General features: G+C 35.1%; 1 protein-coding gene across 10 annotated transcripts in view; it reads right to left on the bottom strand.

Annotated features, from left to right (window-relative positions):
* The window catches only part of LOC125648918 (1-phosphatidylinositol 4,5-bisphosphate phosphodiesterase gamma-1-like), an 89809-nt gene that overhangs the window by 56882 nt on the left and 13934 nt on the right, over window positions 1–18993 (bottom strand). For 9 of the 10 annotated variants that reach the window (XR_007360510.2, XM_048875964.2, XM_048876011.2 and 6 more), the window contains 3 exons: window positions 18979–18993; window positions 14688–14769; window positions 5492–5566 (listed from right to left, as the gene is read on the bottom strand). The exon at window positions 18979–18993 is cut by the window's right edge and continues 33 nt beyond it. Coding sequence is in view for 9 of the 10 variants with exons in the window: in XM_048875964.2 (XP_048731921.1) it covers window positions 5492–5566; window positions 14688–14769; window positions 18979–18993 (172 nt within the window). In the remaining variant the exon portion in view is untranslated. Of the gene's footprint in view, window positions 1–5491; window positions 5567–14687; window positions 14770–15115; window positions 15208–18978 lie in introns of those variants that run through there. The other variant, XM_048876029.2, reaches the window with a different exon arrangement.

Here is an 18993-nt window from a genome sequence, read left to right as displayed (position 1 = left end):
GTAAAAGACAATGAATGACAGATATTGTCCTGCACATAAATAAGAGGATAACATTGTGAGCACATTTAATTGTAAAAATGTACTTCCTATCAAAATTCATTTTAAATAAATAAAAAAATTATTTGCATCATATTTCTTGCTTTGGAAAAATGATGCAGTTATCTAAGGACTTTCGATCCCCAGATATTCCTTATGGGAACCTCTACAAGCATTTCAATAGGAATTTTAGCTTATGGGAACCTCTACAAGCATTTCAATAGAAAATTTAACTTATGCGAACCTCTACAAGTATTTCAATAAAAATTTTAACTTATGGGAACCTCTACAAGCATTTCAATAGAAATTTTAACTTATGGGAACCTCTACAAGCATTTCAATAGAAATTTTAACTGAAAAGTGGGTAGAACTGTGTATATCAAAATCTGTGTATAGATGTTCTGATGGGACAATGGTCCAGTGTATCGTTCATCTTAATTATGATAATTATCTTTTTACTATCATCCTATATCATATGATACTCTATCAGTACATGACTAAGTCAATATTTGGTAACTTGTGACTTTCATTTACACAACTGCTTTTTTTTCAGTGAATGGAACATCAGGAATGAACTATCAAACAAGAAATGTTTGTAAAACATATATGCCCCCCATGGTGCAAAATAGAAAAGAGTTATACACATGCATCATTTAATTGATAGTAGTGTCAAACCAATTCAAGATAGTGAGCAGACAAGATCTTCCTATGTTCATAGTGGATTGACCATGTGACCTATAAATCAATAGGGGTCATCTAATCCTTATGCTGTACCAGTGTACCAAGTTTGGTGTCAATCAAGCAAATGATTCTTAAAATATAGGATATAACATATTACTATGTCCAGTTTGACCCTTGACTTTTGATCACATGAACCCAAATTTTATAAGGGTTATCTACTACTTATGACGTACAAGTCTACCAAGTCTAATGTCTGTCAAGCAAAGGGTTCTCGATATTGAATGGACAGTATATTCCTGTGTCCAGTTTAACCCTTGACCTTTGACCATGTGACCTCAAAATCAATAGGAGTCATCTACTTATTAAGATCTACCAGTGTAAAAACTTTGATGACTGGCAAGCAAAGGCTTCTCAATATATTGTGCAGATAGTATTTTACTATGTCAAGTTTGACCCTTAACCTTTGACCATGTCACCTCAAAATCATACCGCCGTGGTGGCCGAGAGGTTAGAGCGTTTGCCCCGCATGCAGAAGGTCGGGGTTCAAATCCCGGCCGAGACAGACCTAAGTCGTTAAAAACAGGTAGTGACAGTTCCATCGCCAAATGCTCGGCATCCGGTGTGAATGTCACAGCTAGGTCCTCGGAGATGACCTTATGAACGGATGATCCATGTCACAGTAGGTGTGGCATGCTAAAGAACCCTCACTGCTCAATGGCCTTAAGTGCCGAGCATAGGCCTAAATTTGAAGCCCTTCACCGGTCTTGGTGACATCTCCATATGAGTGAAAAATTCTCGACCGACACATTAAGCAAGATATAATCAATCAATCAAAATCAATAGGGTTCATATACCAAAGATGTACCAGTGTACCAAGTTTCATGTCTGCAGAGCAAAGGGTTGTCAAGATATTGAGTGGACAGTATTTTCCTATGTCCAGCTTGACCCTTGACCTTTGAACACGTGACCTCAAAATCAATAGGGGTCATATACTCCTGAAGATGTACCAGTGTACCAAGTTTGATATCTGTTAAGCAAAGGGTTCTCAAGATATTGAGCAGACAGTATATTCCTACGTCCAGTTTGACCCTTGACCTTTGAACTTGTGACCTCAAAATCAATAGGGGTCATCTTCTTCTGAAGATGTATTGGTGTAGCAAGTTTGATGTCTGTCAAGCAAAGGGTTCTCTAGACATTGAATGGTCAGTATATTCCTATGCCCAGTTTGATCTTGACCTTTGACCATATGACCTCAAAATCAATAGGGGTCATCTACTCCTTAGGATGTACCAGTGTGCCAAGTTTGATGTCTTTCAAGCAAAGGGTTCTCGAGATATTGAGCGGACATTATATTTATATGTATCAGTGTACCAAGTTTGATGTCTGCAGACAGAGCAAAGGGTTCTCAAGATATTAAGCGGAAAGTATATTCCTATGTCCAGTTTGACCCTTGACCTTTGACCATGTGACCTCAAAATCAATAGGGGTCATCTTCTCCTGAAGATATACCGGTGTAGCAAGTTTGATGTCTATCAAGCAAAGGGTTTTTGAGATATTGAGTGGAAAGTATATTCCAATGTCCAGTTTGATCCTTGACCTTTGACCATATGACCTCAAAATCAATAGGAGTCATCTTCTCCTGAAGATATACCGGTGTACCAAGTTTGATGTCTGTCAAGCAAAGGGTTCTCTATACATTGAGTGGTTAGTATATTCCTATGTCCAGTTTGACCCTTGACTTTTGACCATGTGACCTCAAAATCAATAGGACTTATCTACTCCTTAGGATGTAGCAGTGTACCAAGTTTGATGTCTGTCAAGTAAAGGGTTCTCAATATATTGAATGGACATTATATTCCTATGTCCAGAGTAGATTGACCCTTAACCTTTGACCTGAAAAACAATAGGGGTTCTCTTCTACTCATAACTAAACCACATATGAAATTTCATTATCATCAAGTGAATGATTCTCAAGATATTGAGAGGACAACATGTGGTCTACCAACCGACCAACAGGTGCAAACCAATATGCCCCTCTTCTGGGGGCATAAATATCAATAAAATGAAGTGAATGGTTTTCAAGATATTGAGGTGAACAACATGTGGTCTACCTACTGATCAAGCGACCAATTGACAGGTGCAAAGCAATATGCCCCTCTTCTTTGATGGGGGCATAATAAATGATCTGATGACATGCATAATAATAATAATGGGCATTTAATCAATTCACCCACTTTTCACCCTCCTGTTTTAATTTTTAGCACATTCATTTTCTGCATGTACTTTCATTTACTTTTATAGAAAGATATGTGGGAAACACACAAGAGTTAATATTGTACATTAAACAATTATTGACATTGCTTTACCTACCTAGAAGTACAATAATATTCTGGATGTTGAGGGAGACTAAGCTTTGTATTAAGTGAAAAAATATCAATAATTGTTTTATGATTTTTAAAAAACATAGAAACTGGCAACTAGAGCACCTGGTTGCCACCTTTGTTAACAGCTGAAGTGCAAGACCTAGTCAAAAGTGCTTAGAGATGCAGAAATAAAAATCAGTCAATTTATTTTTGGAAAAATCAATTGTTTCATTCACATCGAATAGAGGCAAACATATCAATGTTGTATTTTTCTAATTTGTTGGATTTCAACCAACCAGAAAGCTCACAATAGTTCAAACATAAAAATGGCAACATCATATAAGGGCTGTTCCATTAAAACATATGAGGTACCCGGGAACGGCAATTAAAAAAAAATCTATGGGTGCTTGTCATTGGTAGAAAATTGCATATATGGTGGGTACCTACTGCCAGAAAACTGCATCTGTGGGTGGTTGTTTTGATAAAATCTTTATTTTTTACCGAAACTTAGAGGAATGCAACAAGAGAAGGGAAGGGTTGAAAGTAGAATGTGAAACGAATGCCGTTTTCTGTCTTCATTTTATCTCGGTCGATGAGGTTCCGCGATCCAGTTATTGTTTCCAGTTTGACTCTAAAATTATAGCGACCGGAAATTAGGATTATCTCCCTTGTCCAAAATGGAAAACGAAGCCTGCTCGTGGTCCATTGAAACGGTTTTTGATTTTTTCTAGCTGCAATAATGTAGCCCTATCCAATTTTTTTTATTCTGACGTTTTCGGGATGAGGCTACAATTCCATAGGATCTCCATAATGGTGCAAAATAATTTTATGAATAACCGATAATAAACTCTGCACTGTACTATTAGTCTCAAATGTTGTTTACAAATTACACCAAAAGGAGTACCAACTTTGTGCTCAGGCATGTCTAATAAAGGTGTTTTTCATTAAATATAATGTACAGCATGCAAAATTCTTCGTCTGTTCCGCCATGCTTGTTATTGCGAAATCTCGCAGGTGGATCTAATGAAAAAGCTAAACATTGACAATCGGCGCGAAAATGTAGTTACTTGAGCCACTTCGACAAAGAAAGGAAAATCATATTGTTGCGGAAAGAATTTACACTCTACTGCTCGGTTTTTAACTTGATATTAAATTCAAACCTTTTCAATACCGACGAAATAGCTTTCGCCTCCATACTTGTCCATTGATGTAAATACTACTTTATATGACATATGCAAATGACTTGACAATCGGAAGTTGAAACTTCAGTACATCAAACATGGCGCACAAATATGAATCAAGAAATTGGAATTTATCGAAATTGTTGAAAACGGTAGAATAGAGCCTCACAAATCTTAAGTTGCAGGTTGTAAATTTATATATTGACTAAGAAACATAGAATATCATTTTATTTACGTAAAGAGACACATTTTCTTGTTTTTTAATACTCAAAATACTAGTCAATTTTAAAACTTTTAATAGTTGTTTTTGAACATTTACAATACTAGACTTTTTATGAACAGGTAGACTTATAAAATTCTTCAGCTCAAATGTAATAGCTGTGTTATTGTATGGCAGTGAGACCTGGAAAATGACAAAAGGGGACGAAAAACTTGTAGATACCTTCCAGCACAAATGTCTTAGGAAAATCTTAAAGATCTACTGGCCAATGAAAATATCAAATGTAGCAGTTAGAGAGATAGCAGGAGTAGCAAAGATTAGCACTATGATAAAAACACGCAGATGGCAGTGGATTGGACATGTGCTACGGATGGATAAAAGAACACACCCATATGTAGCCCTTAGTTGGACACCAGAAGGAAAAAGAAAGAGAGGAAGACCGAAGGAAACATGGAGAAGAACAATAGAAAGAGAGAGGAAAGAACTAGGTTTTGGGTCATGGACAGAGGCAGTAAGATCAGCCCAGGATAGAAGTAAATGGAGAGGACTTGTTCATGGCCCTATTCTCCACGAGGAGAGAAGGAATTAAGTCAAGACTTATAAAATTAATTTAGTTCATCATGTTTAAGAAAGACAGTCTTGATAAAATAAATTGATGGTTCTATGATCAAGCTTCATTGATGGCCAGTTATTTGAATGGTGATGACACCCAAGATACTCTTCTTCTCTTTACTATCATGCTTGGGAACATCTGAAAATAGACCTCTATTCAAGGGTTATAAATAGTCATTCATACATATTGAATTTAAAGAAAAAGTGTATTTCACATTTATTTCACTTCTATGGGTGGTGCCGTACTCTCTAAAATTGCTTCTGTGAGTGGTCCCTCATTACATTTTTATGCTTCTATGGGTGGTTACCCAAATTTTAAAGTGCCTTCCCCGGGTACCTCATATGTTTTAATGGAACAGCCCTAATGGCTAATGCATGTTCAATTTGATATTGCTTACCTCCGGGACATGGATGAGTTTGTGAAATAAAGCAGCAAATTCTTCATATCTGATCTCGTCTTTTCTGGAGACCTCCTACAAAAAAAGTTGATATTTCATAATAGAGTTCACCACTCAAAGTTTGAAAATAAAACTATTCCACAGCGTGCCTCAATCTAGTTATACAATTTCTGAATAATTCCACACATGTATTAAAGGTGAAGATAACGAACAGTGATCAATCTCCTAACTCCTATAAGCAATACAAAATAGAGAGTTGGGCAAACAAGGACCCCTGGATACACCAGAGGTGGGATCAGTTGCCTAGGAGGAGTAAGCATCCCCTGTCAAACGGTCACACCCACTGTGAGCCCTATAACTTGATCTGGTAAACGGAGTTATCCGTAGTCAAAATTAGTGTGCCAAGAATGGCCTAACAATCAGTATGAAACAAGTCAGACAGCATTTGACCCAATGATAGGTTGTATTAGCAAACTAGATTGTTACAACGACCATAGAATTTGCGAAATGCTGATATATTTGCAACAAGAGCCCCACAGGCCTTATCGGTCACCTGAGTATTAGTTAAAAGTATTTCTAGTCCACAGGCCTTATCGGTCACCTGAGTATTAGTTAAAAGTATCTCTAGTCCACAGGCCTATCGGTCACCTGAATATTAGTTAAAAGTATCTCTAGTCTCAAGGGTTATGAAATATAGGGAAAAAAATTCCTGTTCTGAATATCTAAGCTCAATTCTAATATTCAGCAACAATATAAAATAAGATGTGTTCTTAAAACTTAAATGCCCCTGAAAGTGCCTATACTGATGAAAGACTTTACATAATACAGATATCCATGTCCTACAGGGTTGTGATATTCCCAATTATGGTACATCCTTTTCTGCTTTTCCTAAATTTGTTAAAATTGATGCAATAGTTTCAAAGAAGTTTACAACATTTCATAAAATGGCCCATCCCTTTGCCTCAAACCAGGGCCCTTAATTCATTTGAATAAACTTGAACCCTCTTCACTCAAGGATGATTTGTGCTAAGTTTGATTGAAATAGGTCCTGTGGTTCTGGAGAAGATGAAAATGTGAAAAAGTTTACAGATAGACAGATGGATGGAGACAAAAAGTGATAAGAAAAGCTCACTAGAGCTTTCAAATGGGGGAAGCACTCAGTTAATCGATGGAATTTTGTATGTTGCAAGTAAAAATAACCAACTTTGCAAGTAATAATAATAGAAAAGGTTATATGATCAAGAAAATGGGGAGTAATGGGGTAATGTTATGTTTTTGATAAATAGAGGATATCTATATTGCGTGTTTTGATATTTGGTTTATCCAACGAGTTGATATGGTGTATATATGAGGCAAGCCTCGTGATTAAATACACCACATATCAACAAGTTGGATAAACCAAAATATCAAAATGCGCAATTATAGATGTTCCATGTATCTCATCTCTTCTTTTTGCTTAATTTTGAGATGAACCCCAGTATGGTAGAAAGAGCTGATTAAATTTGTTTTGAATTCGTGGCTCAGGCGTTGTACTTATTAATCTTCCTTACACAGGAAAATACAGTGCGCTTATAATCGATTCATGTACATACATGCCAACTTTCCCGATTTGTGCGGGATTTTCCCGATTTGAAGCAGTTGAAAAGGCAAATCCCGATATCCCGATCGGGATTGCAAAAATACCCCGAAATCCCGATTTTCTAAAAATATCTCCCATTTTACGACAACAAACCCCCATTTCCAACCGGAATTTGAAATTCCGCGTCATTTCTGAACTGGCCAATCAGAAATCGGGACAATAGTCAGCCATTGCTGTTTACCTGTGTCGCATGGTATCGGAGTGATGTAATTTACTTGGTCTGCCTGTGTCAGGGTGCTTATTGGACAGTGCGAAGCATGTTTTGATAGTAATTAATCGGGAAGACGGATTTCAAATTGACATATCTTTTACACAAACGTGAATGGCAATGATAATAGTGTCACCACGAAACAATCGGACATTCCCCGATTCCCGATTTTTGCCTCTCGCTGACAGCATCCAAAATATGCAATATTAAAGGTACGTAAAATATATGTTTTTCCAACTATGATAATATAGGCTACCCGAATCTATCTGTCTATAGCGATGTATTACATAGTCTATATAGTGTAGTATTCAATAGACTTTGTGATGCGTAATTTGCACAAGTCTGTACTGAATTTTTATTTTTATATTAGTATTTTACAAGTAAAAACGTGTATTTTGATGCGTGTTTTCCTGGTAATTATTTCAGATGTTATGGGTGCAAAGGTTTTGTTCGCAAACTTCATAGCAGGGCAGATCACTCCTTTTCTGGTTGCAATGCAGATTGTTCCACTAGACTCTGCAAGCCCATGAAATTGTTTACAGACAAGCAAGATCGCCTTTGTAGTCGTACCTAAATGCATGTGCTTTAATTTAAATGTTGATATATAGACCAGCCAATGTGTATATGGTGTAAAAGGATGCAACTTTAAGTATTATTTGATATGTATGTGACTTGTTGGAGAGGATTTTTTTGCTGAATAGATGATTTTAATAAAATACTTATCTATATCTTTCAAAGTTTTTTTTTATATAGTTTTGTTAAAGTTGATGGTCAAACACACTTGATGTATGATACATGTATAATGATTAGATTGATATTTTATTTGAAAAGACAAATATTTATTTTCATGGTAAAATGTCGTGAATTTTGAGCGTTGAAAAAAGGTCGTCGCGCGCAAAATCCCCCATGGGGATTTTCAAAAGTTGGCATGTATGCATGTATATTACAAAGGACATTTTTATAAAAGAAACCATGGATGAAAATTGTTTTAGAGGGGATTATAGTTTATAATTAATAATCATTTTGCCATTCCAACAAAATGTCAACTAGTGACCGAGTATTTATTTTTTTACGTAGGCCTGACCTTCTGATAAAAATTTGATGTCGCCGTCTTTTTTAAATAAACAAGTGTAACAACGATCGATGAAAATAATATTTCAATGCAGCGTTATTAGAATGTTTAACAGTTTACAATGAAAAGTAGAAGTGTTTGTGTATTTGGATTTTATTCACATGGTTTCTTTGGATCTGAGGGCGAGAGGAAATTCTGAGTTACTTTAGCACAGGCAATTGCATCGCTTGGGGGTCGAATTTACTATATAAAGAGTAAAGGTATAGAACTCTAAATATAGGGTACCCAAGTTAGCCGATGTAAAAACAATAAATTAATTAATATAAAATTCTACTCGGTATTTTAATTTATTCATACATAATCAATCTACATTACTACCAAAGTTCATCCCGAAATTCCGTATACTTCCCAAGATATGCAGAAATGAACTCAGAAAAATGCCTATTATTTTTTGGTTGACTTTTAGCTGGGCCCTGACACTATATACGACTACACAGAGTGTTTGAGCATTTCAACAAGCTATCAAATAGAATGTGCATCATAAAATATCATTTCTAAAATGAATTTCTTACCCCAATTCATAAAATGAAGTCCGTAATAGCTCCAAGTAACTGAAAACTTAAAACCGTGTGTACTTTCATTTTATCACAGTCATTTTCATCGATGCCACTAACTACCCATTTTGACATCATTATTATCAATCGTCAAACACCTGTGATACTGTGATTTAGATAAAAATAGACATAATAAGATATTTGTATATTTATAAAGGCTTGTTATTAGCATAATTCATGTACTATAATGAATCAATATTGATCATTATTAGTATTTGAGTCTCTAAATCGTTATGGGTCCTTCCATCTCTTTTGGGTAATTAGTCATAACTATCGTTAATGGTTGGGATTTTGAAAGTACAGACGGTTTAAAAATTTTCAGTCACTTGGAGCTATTATGGACTTCATTTTATGAATTGGGGTTAGAAATTCATTTTAAAAATAATATTTATGCTGCACATTTTATTTGATATCTTGTTGCAATGCTCAAACACTCTGTGTAGTCGTATAGTGTCAGGGCCCAGCTAAAAGTCAACCAAAAAATAACAGGCATTTTTCTGAGTTCATTTCTGCATATCTTGGAAAGTATACGGAATTTCGGGATGAACTTTGGTAGTAATGTAGATTGATTATGTATGAATAAATTAAAATACAAAGTAGAATTTTATATCAATTAATTTATTGTTTTTACATCGGCTAACTTGGGTACCCTATATTTAGAGTTCTATACCTTTACTCTTTATATAGTAAATTCGACCCCCAAGCGATGCAATTGCCTGTGTACTTTAGTAAGTAAAGCTGTTGAGATTTATTACTTTCAATATGGCTCCAAAGAAAAGAGACTGTGCTTGTGAATGCTTGGTACCACAACACGTTGAAGTACTTTCGACTAGGCCTGTCCAGTAGGCGGTTAATGATTCCTTGATGATAACAGTGTGGACATCTCTTTGTTTTCTTATCGTAATTTTGAGTAGGCCTAGTTTAACATAGTTATTGATTGAGTTGATTTTTTTTATGGTCGGTAACTTGCATTATATGTCAGTGGGGGCCAATATCATTTTAATTTTGCTATAAAAGAAATTCTAAATAAATACAGAACAACAAGTTACACGCTTTATTTCATGCGCTGATATGCATTAAGTTAAACATAGAAAATATGTCATCCAAGTGGGGACAGGGTCAAAAGTAGTTCGGACCGGAAGTGCTAATATCAAACTGGCGTGTAATAAAGCTAGGCTTTATCTCACTTGCAATATACACCACATGTATGAGATAAATGATGATCATACTTTTATTTTACAATTGGTTAATCAAGCATGATCTCACCTTAAATAAGCACGATCTCACCCTTAATTAAGCATGATCTCACCCTTAAATAAGCATAATCTCACCTTAAATAAGCATGATCTCACCTTAAATAAGCATGATCTCACCCTTAATTAAGCATGATCTCACCTTAATTAAGCATAATCTCACCTTAAATAAGCATGATCTCACCCTTAAATAAGCATGATCTCACTCTTTGTCTCATTGAATTTATTGCATGTTCTACAGTGGAACCCCATTATTACGTTCCCCCTTTAATACGTTAGTCCGCATATTACGTTGGAATTTCAAAGCACAAAACCATTTCTTAACAAACCTATATAAAATAGACCTCGTTATTACGTTGCCCTAAGATGCCGGGACTCGGTATTACGTTGTAAAAATTCCGACAAAAACGTAATAAACCCCTAATCATTCAATAATGATTCTCAAAATAATAAGCCATTCACACCTTGACTGTCTGAGGCAGTCACCATGTAAATTTCCTGGTCTGTTTGGGGATTAGAGACGCTTGACTGATCACGCTTCGATAGATCTAGCGACATCAATACAGGTGAATACCTCGTATCGAAGCCAGTGATAAACAATTAAATAATGTTTATTTAGACATTGTACTCTATGAAATTTACTTCATTTTTCATATTTTGATAATCGAAGAAATAATTTCTCAACCACCTGAGTGTTCAGCATAGTGTGATTACCTTCGCTATTAAAACTCTATTTACGGACAGCTTTAGTACCGAACATGAAAGACAAGATTTATCGTAGCATTGTTAAAACCGCTTGGGTAACTGCTTGGACATAGGTGACGAAAGGTGGTCAATTAAAAAATTGTCCGTTGTTTGGACATGCAGCTTGGGTGTTCGTAAATCTCGTCCATACATTCACCAATCAAACTGTCCTGTGTTATCGGCCGATTCGCGCACGGCATTTACCTCAGTGAATATTCTAAAATCCCTTGATGCGCACGTGATTTTAGTGCCATCATTTAGCGTTATAAATGAAATCTTCGTGCATCATATTTTTTTTTTATGTGGATTGCGCTTAAATTGTTCTCCGTGTTTACCGTTGGTGAGAAAAGTGTGTAAGTGTTGGGTATCGTGTGCGTTTTGTGTCTATAGTTTTGTTGTTTTGGTGTGGGATTTTTTTTATTGTGTTGTGTATTGTGTAATTAGAGAACTTAATAAAACGATGTTTTGTTATTTTTTTAATACGAATGTTGAATACGAACCGGAACCGGAACGAGTTATTGATAGAAATTTACATGAACGCATTGTTTTAAAGTTGAACAAAATGGCAGTCCAAACGAATGCAGAAAAAACGTTTATCAAAACATCCTTATGTATCCTACACCAGAAATAAAGAAAAGGGTTAAGAACATGAAGAATTACGGACATTAACGATAAGATGTAAATAAAACAAAGTATAATAGTCTTTTAAACAAAGAAACAGTAAAGATATATTCACACACCCCTTCACGGAGTACCAACGGACGATATACAATTTCCAAATGATATTTTTAACGGATTTCACTGGGAACGTTTATTACGTTGCCCCCGGTATTACGTTATTTTATCATGACAAAATGGAAAATGTAATAACGGGGTTCCACTGTATATGCATATAGTCCATTAAAATCCTGCACAACGTTTGTCACAATGTATATATATTGAAGATTTTCTGAGATTAAATTAATTTTGATCAAAAGTTTAGGTTCCAACTCCATGGAGATGGGTACTTTGAATTTTGGTTTTCCTACAATTTAGTATATACATGTACTAACTTTCTCGCTCTCAATTTTTGACAAATGACCTTTTAGAAGTTTATGACCACAAAAAATAAAAACTTGTACACAAATATAAGCAACATACAGACAGTCCATTAAACTTGATAAGAACATTATTTTGACCCTTTGATATTTGATAGAAGTTAAAAATGCAGAAATCAGGACCCGGTTGTATCAACGATTCATTAAATTTAATGTGACATTAACCCTAATAAGTTATTAAATCCTTAATGTGGCATTAGTTAATGGATTCATTAAATGCCGTTGTATCAAACCTTTATTAAACTCACATTAGTTAATATGACATTAAATATCAAAATTCGCATTAAACCAACATTAACGATTAATACCAATCCCATAATGCAACGTAATGTTTACTTCCTATTTATTACATTGTCTACTGTATTTTGTTTACGTGCATTCATAGGCTATGATGAAAGGACCAAATAAAGTATAACCCAGAAACTTTCAACAGTAGACCAATTAGCGGGGTATAAAGAACTTTACCGAAAGAATTTCGGCGATATATCGTTGTTTACTTATGATTTTATAATATCATTCCCATCAGATTCTGGCGTTCGTTTCACAGGGTTTTACTTCCATTGACAGTCTTCAATCTTGCTAATATATAAATATTGCATGTATTTGAGGGTAACATTGAAAATTTTCACCCCGAGAAAACCATTGTCAACCGAGGCATAGCCGAGGTTGACAATGGTTTCTCGAGGGGTGAAAATTTCAATGTTACCCTCAAATACATGCAATATTTGTTTTATTATACTGAATGTTATGTAAACTGGAAAAAGCAGAAAAACTTACGTCTGTTGACATTTGATCAATCACTGTCATGCGATATTTCGTATTTCGATGCGGGTACTCGCGTTTATTACAAACGCTCAAACGACGTCGTCTAGCAATCTACGGCGAACCGTACGCGCATAAATTTGACGCATGTGATAATTTTTTATAATATCACCCGTTGTCAAGTACTGTTACCCGTTGCTAGATACTATCACCCTGGATCGCGTGTTTTCTGTTCTCAGAGGGTAACAATATGTTTTTTCAAATGCTTCTCGACCAATCAGGTTCGAGTATTTTACATGAAAGTATAATAATCTTTATTGTCGCATTATCTGATTGGCTTGTGTCATCTTTCTAAAAAGGCTACACACTTCAGATAAGCATGCTAGCCTAAATAATTAAATTATTTCAAATTGATTAAGAATATTTTAAAGTTCTGTAAACTTATAACAAAAAGAAATACACCCCCCCCCCCCTATACACGGTCTTCAATTTTTAAATACTAAATCGCATGTGGGTGGGTGGGTGATTTGGAGAACTCGTATGCTTAAAACTGCTAATAAATTGTTCCCCATATTGAAAATCAGGAACAGTGTGTGTGTGTGTGTGTGGGGGGGGGGGTTATGAAAATAACAAATAATAATCATTGAACATTAAATCCACCAACCACCGATTTTACACGACTATGTAGCATAAAACCACAAGGCAATTAAAATCTGAATTCAAAAGAAAGTTTAAAATACTATTTTTTGTGTTTACCCTATCCCACATCATTCGATGGTCACCTCGTTTTGAACTTGAATTATTTTCCATACAGTGTCTACCAAATATGTATGAACTATTTTAATACATGTAATTGTAATTTTCACATCTAAATTTATATAGATTAGAGATATATTCACTTCTGAAATTATAGTGTAATAAAAAAATTTACTTCTTAAAACATAATAACATATATCTCAGCAATTTTAGTATAATTCTATGTCAGTTTACATGAATATCTTGAGGGTGGAGGGGTGTTGTTTTTTAAACTACATGTGCGATCCATTTGCTTTTGTGTGTGTATACATATATATATATATATCTTTAATGTACATTTGCCACACTTAATGGAAGTCGCCCTCTTGTTCATTGTATTGTTAGATCCGCCTCGTCTTACGTCACATGAAATGACGTCACTCCTTGCCATCGATTAGCCTGTAGGCCTACATGTTTTCATGTCTTTTGGACTATTATACATCATATTTACCTGCTGTTCTGTGGACAGTGCGTGTGACCTATTTATTAGTCGTCCACAATTTTGCCGATTGACTCCTTACGGAAAAGGCAAATTATCGTCGTATATCATTCGAATTTCCTCGTCAGTCACATTTTGGAGTAAAAATCGCTCACGGAAGACTCCATCCTTTCATCGTCTGTCCAACTGTCCAATCGCTATGTTAACCGCCATATTTAATGACCACTTAATGTACCCCCAAACCTACATTAAAGTTGATGAATTTAATGAGGCTTTAAAGCGCGGAATCGTACATTAAAACAATGATACAACGGAATTTAATGTCACGTTAAATATTTTGAATTTAATGAGGCTTTAATTTCGCATTAAATATTGATACAACCGGGTCCTGGTCTTTAGACACTTCCATAAAATGTGTTCTCTGGCCAAATCGTGGATCTAGCCTCATTTTTCTTTAGGCGTTGCATTTGTACTGACACCTCTACCACTACCTTGATACTTTGGGGGAGAAATTAAAAGCGGTAATCAGTATACATCCACCCAACAGTACATGTACTTTTTTTAAAAGCTTACCTGAAATTTATCTCGTAACTTATTGGTGGATATTTTGTAGTTTATTCTGGGCATCCAAGCCTTCATATTTTTCAGCGTAACCCTGAAAGGATACTGGTAATAATCATTGGTGTCACTGGAAGATTACAGTTTGCACTGTCAATTTTATTGTGTATATAATTCAAAGCTGAAAGAAAATGCTGCACTTCTGATTCCCATTTCTAGTCTGACATCAACACGTGGTGATATCACAATGTTATTATGTTTATAATAATCTATATAAATGACATTCAGTCTGCTTTCTTCTTTACTACTTTTAGCAATTCAAACCGTCAGCTATTTTCTCAAACACTTTTATTTTTGCAAAGGGACTTTTAAAATACTAGCAACTGAAAATATAGATGTAAGAGATGCATTTTCAGTTTCTGAAATTAAATGAAATAATTTACCTTGAACCTCTTCACACTGGCATATATTTCATGGAGTACCCACCCGCTCCATTCAATCTGCCAGTTAGAAGAGGCTCTAGGTATATTGTCTCATATACTTTCAAACACTGAAAATACATTATGTACATAAAACATATTAATGTAAATATCCATACCACACCATACATAATACAATTGTATTGAAAACCCTATAGATTTCTATCAAAATTTGCATGCATTTTGTCAAGTTTGTATACAAAGTTTATGCCCAGTGGCCTTTCCAAAGGTATAGTCATTTCTAAAAGTAGAACACATTTCAACAAGAGGCCCAAGGGCCTAGAATCGCTCTTCTGATAAATTGTACAACCCCACCATTTCTATTCTTAGCCTCTTAGTATTCTAAATCTTTAGTTAAATCCTAAGAATTCAAAAAAAGTAGGTCAATGTGACCTACTTTTTGGTTTACACATTTTGAGAACCCAAGAAATATCAACTGACAAAGTTTGATGATTTTAAGCCAATTAGTATCTGAATATTGAAATATAGCTGTCAAATTCCAATCGTAGGTCATGGTGACCTACTTTTTGGTAAGCGAACTCCGAACATGCAAGACCCATCAACTGACAAAGTTTGATGACTGTACGTCAAATAGTATCTGAAATATATAAATATAGCCGTCCAATTCCAAAAGTAGGTCAAGGTGACCTACTTTTTGGTCGACACCCTTTGAACATGCAAGACGCATCAACTGACAAAGTTTGATGACTGTACGTCAAATAGTATCTGAAATATATAAATATAGCCGTCCAATTCCAAAAGTAGGTCAAGTTGACCTACTTTTTGGTCGAAACCCTTCGAACATGCAAGACCCAACAACTGACAAAGTTTGATGACTGTAGGTCAAATAGTATCTGAAATATATAAATATAGCCGTCCAATTCCAAAAGTAGGTCAAGGTGACCTACTTTTTGGTCGAAACCCTTCGAACATGCAAGACCCATCAACTGACAAAGTTTGATGACTGTACGTCAAATAGTATCTGAAATATATAAATATAGCCGTCCAATTCCAAAAGTAGGTCAAGGTGACCTGCTTTTTGGTCGACACACTCCGTAGACTCAAGATGCATCAACTGTCAAAGTTTGATGATTGTAGGTCAATTAGTGACTGAAATATATAAATATAACTGTCAAATGCCAAAAGTAGGTCACAGTGACCTACTTTTTGGTCGATACACTCCGAAGACTCAAGATGCATCAACTGACATAGTTTGATGATTGTAGGTCAAATAGTGTCTGAAATATAGTAATTTAGCTGTCAAATACCAAAAGTAGGTCACGGTGACCTACTTTTTGGTCGACACAAACCGAAGACTGAAGACGCATCAACTGACAAAGTTTGATGATCCTAGGTTTTACAGTGCCCAAAATATGCATCTAAAATTGAAAATGTGAAATTTGAATATCTGCAAAATTCAAAAAGTAGGTCACTGTGACCTACTTATTTATAAATATGTTTCAAGGCCTCAAGATGCATCAACTTACAAGATTTGATGATTCTAAACCTCTCGGTATTTGAAATAACAACTTAAAATATATCTATAAATGATAAGCCATAAAATTCAGAAAGTAGGTCACGGTGACCTATTTTTCAGTTGACGCATTTCAAGGTCCCATGATCCACCAACTGACAAGTTTTGATGATCATAGGCTTCAAAGTGTCCAAGATATGCATCAAAATTAATTTTAAAATAAATACCTGCAAAATTCAAAAAGTAGGTCACCGTGACCTACTTTTGAGACAACTTGACACAAGGTCCTAAGATTCATCAACTGTCAAAATTTGATGATCCTAGTCCTTATAATGACTAAAATATCAAAGATTTAAGGAAATATAAATTTAGGTCAACTTTGAAGTGACCTTGAGACCACGCCCTTTGCCCCAGGGTAATGCCTTGAACAATTTTTAATCTACAACATATCCTCATCCTTATGTGTAAGTTTGGTGATAATCTGCCCAGTGGTTCTTGAGAAGAAGATTTTTTAGCAACCACTACTTTTGTTTGTATTTTCCTGATTATCTCCCCTTGTTAAAGGGTCACATCCCTCTATTTAGTATGTATGAAAGCCCTTGGGCCAATGATACCCTGTAACAAATTTGAAAAAAATTGGTCAAGGGGTTCTTGAGTTATAGCCCTTTTTCTAAAAAGTTTACGCACACCGCACAAATGGCCATAGCATTAGCTCTTTGAGCCTTCGGCTCAGAAGAGCTAAAAAGTGCAGTGTTATCATACATAGATTTTGAACCATTGATTTTATGTAAATGATGGAAATATATTTCTTCTATATGAATAAGAGAAAATGCATTTTATTTTCAATACGTTTTCATCTATTGGACCATTATGCTGGTCTCAACGTGGTGAAAATGCACATAAAGTGGTCCAAATTTTGACTGTATAGCCTCTCATATCTGGGAAAAATATACTGTGACTTCTAAAACCTAGAGGTAGGGGTTATATTCTCCACCCCTCTTAGATCCACTTTTAAGAAAGTAATTGGATTCAAGTCCTAGCTAGCTAGCAAATGGCAATGAAGCATTGTACAAAGTTTCAAGTCTAAGTGTTCACAAGATTTTGTGACAGACTGGCAGAAAGTACAAAAACAATATGTCTTCCCCTGGAAGATAGGAAACAATAATTGGATCCTAAGGTCCCAATAATATGCACATCTGACATTAAATTGTAATGAAGCACTGTAAAAAATTTCAAGGTTATCCAATACACCATAAAGGAGAAACATTACAAGCTATTTTTAATTTTATACATTCCACTCCTCTTTGATCCATTGTAAATTGTAAGAAAATATCACATCCTTGAGTCAGGACAATGTGAACAAAATTATAATTATGATAATGAAGTATTGTACAAAATTTCAAGGCTATCCAATAAGCCATATAGTTGAAGTGTTCACAAGCCATTTCTATAACTTTAAGGATGGTCCTCCTTTTCTGATAATATGCACATCTGCACATGACATTGAACAATTGTACAAAGTTCCAAGTCTATTGGATAAGCCAGATAGGATTAGTGTTCACAAACTATTTTACATCCTCCACCCCTCTTAGATCCACTATAACTTAGGAAAATAATTGGATCCTCACGTCCCAACAATATGCACATGAAGCATTGTACAAAGTTTTAAATCTATCTGATGAACCATACAGGAGGAGAAGCATTCACAAGATTTTGTGACAGACAGATGGACAGAAAGTACAAAAACAAATATCTCTCCCTGGAAAAGGGGAGACCAAAATCAAACATATCAAGGCAGTATAATGGGAGATACATTAGGCATAATTTGAATGAGAGAAAGAAATTTCTAATATATATTTCAATGATAAAATAATAAAAAATGCATTGGTAAACAGAATTTATCTTAACTTCATTCCAACTATCAACATTTGTCAGCTGAGCAAACAACATTACATAACAAATCATTATAATACATATTTTTAGTAACACACAAGGAAATAAATTTGCTAACAATCTACTAAATCCCAATCTGGTGTCTACACAAGTCTAATACTCTGTATACTACACATAATATTTCTAATTTGGAGCAAACTGGATTAAGTATTCCTTCACTGTATAGCAGACAGCTTTATATTTGAGGCACATATTTTATCCCTGCTAAGCGAGAACAATACCACATAGTTTTAAGAGCCCCCACTTCAACAATCATGCACCTTGTGACATTTGCAGAAGTCATGCTTCTGTATCAGTGATTGTCTGTTCAGCGTCTAAGCGTTATTCCATTAACAGATTTCAACTGCAGTTTCCGCACAGCAGATCATTCTATAATTTTTACCAAGAAAAGGAAACTTACAAATCAGAACCCATT

Source organism: Ostrea edulis, chromosome 1 (genome assembly GCF_947568905.1).
Source record: "Ostrea edulis chromosome 1, xbOstEdul1.1, whole genome shotgun sequence".
In the NCBI taxonomy this organism is placed as follows: domain Eukaryota; kingdom Metazoa; phylum Mollusca; class Bivalvia; order Ostreida; family Ostreidae; genus Ostrea; species Ostrea edulis.
The sequence above is the reverse complement of the archived record's forward strand: the minus strand, read 5'-3'. Positions and strand labels throughout refer to the sequence as shown.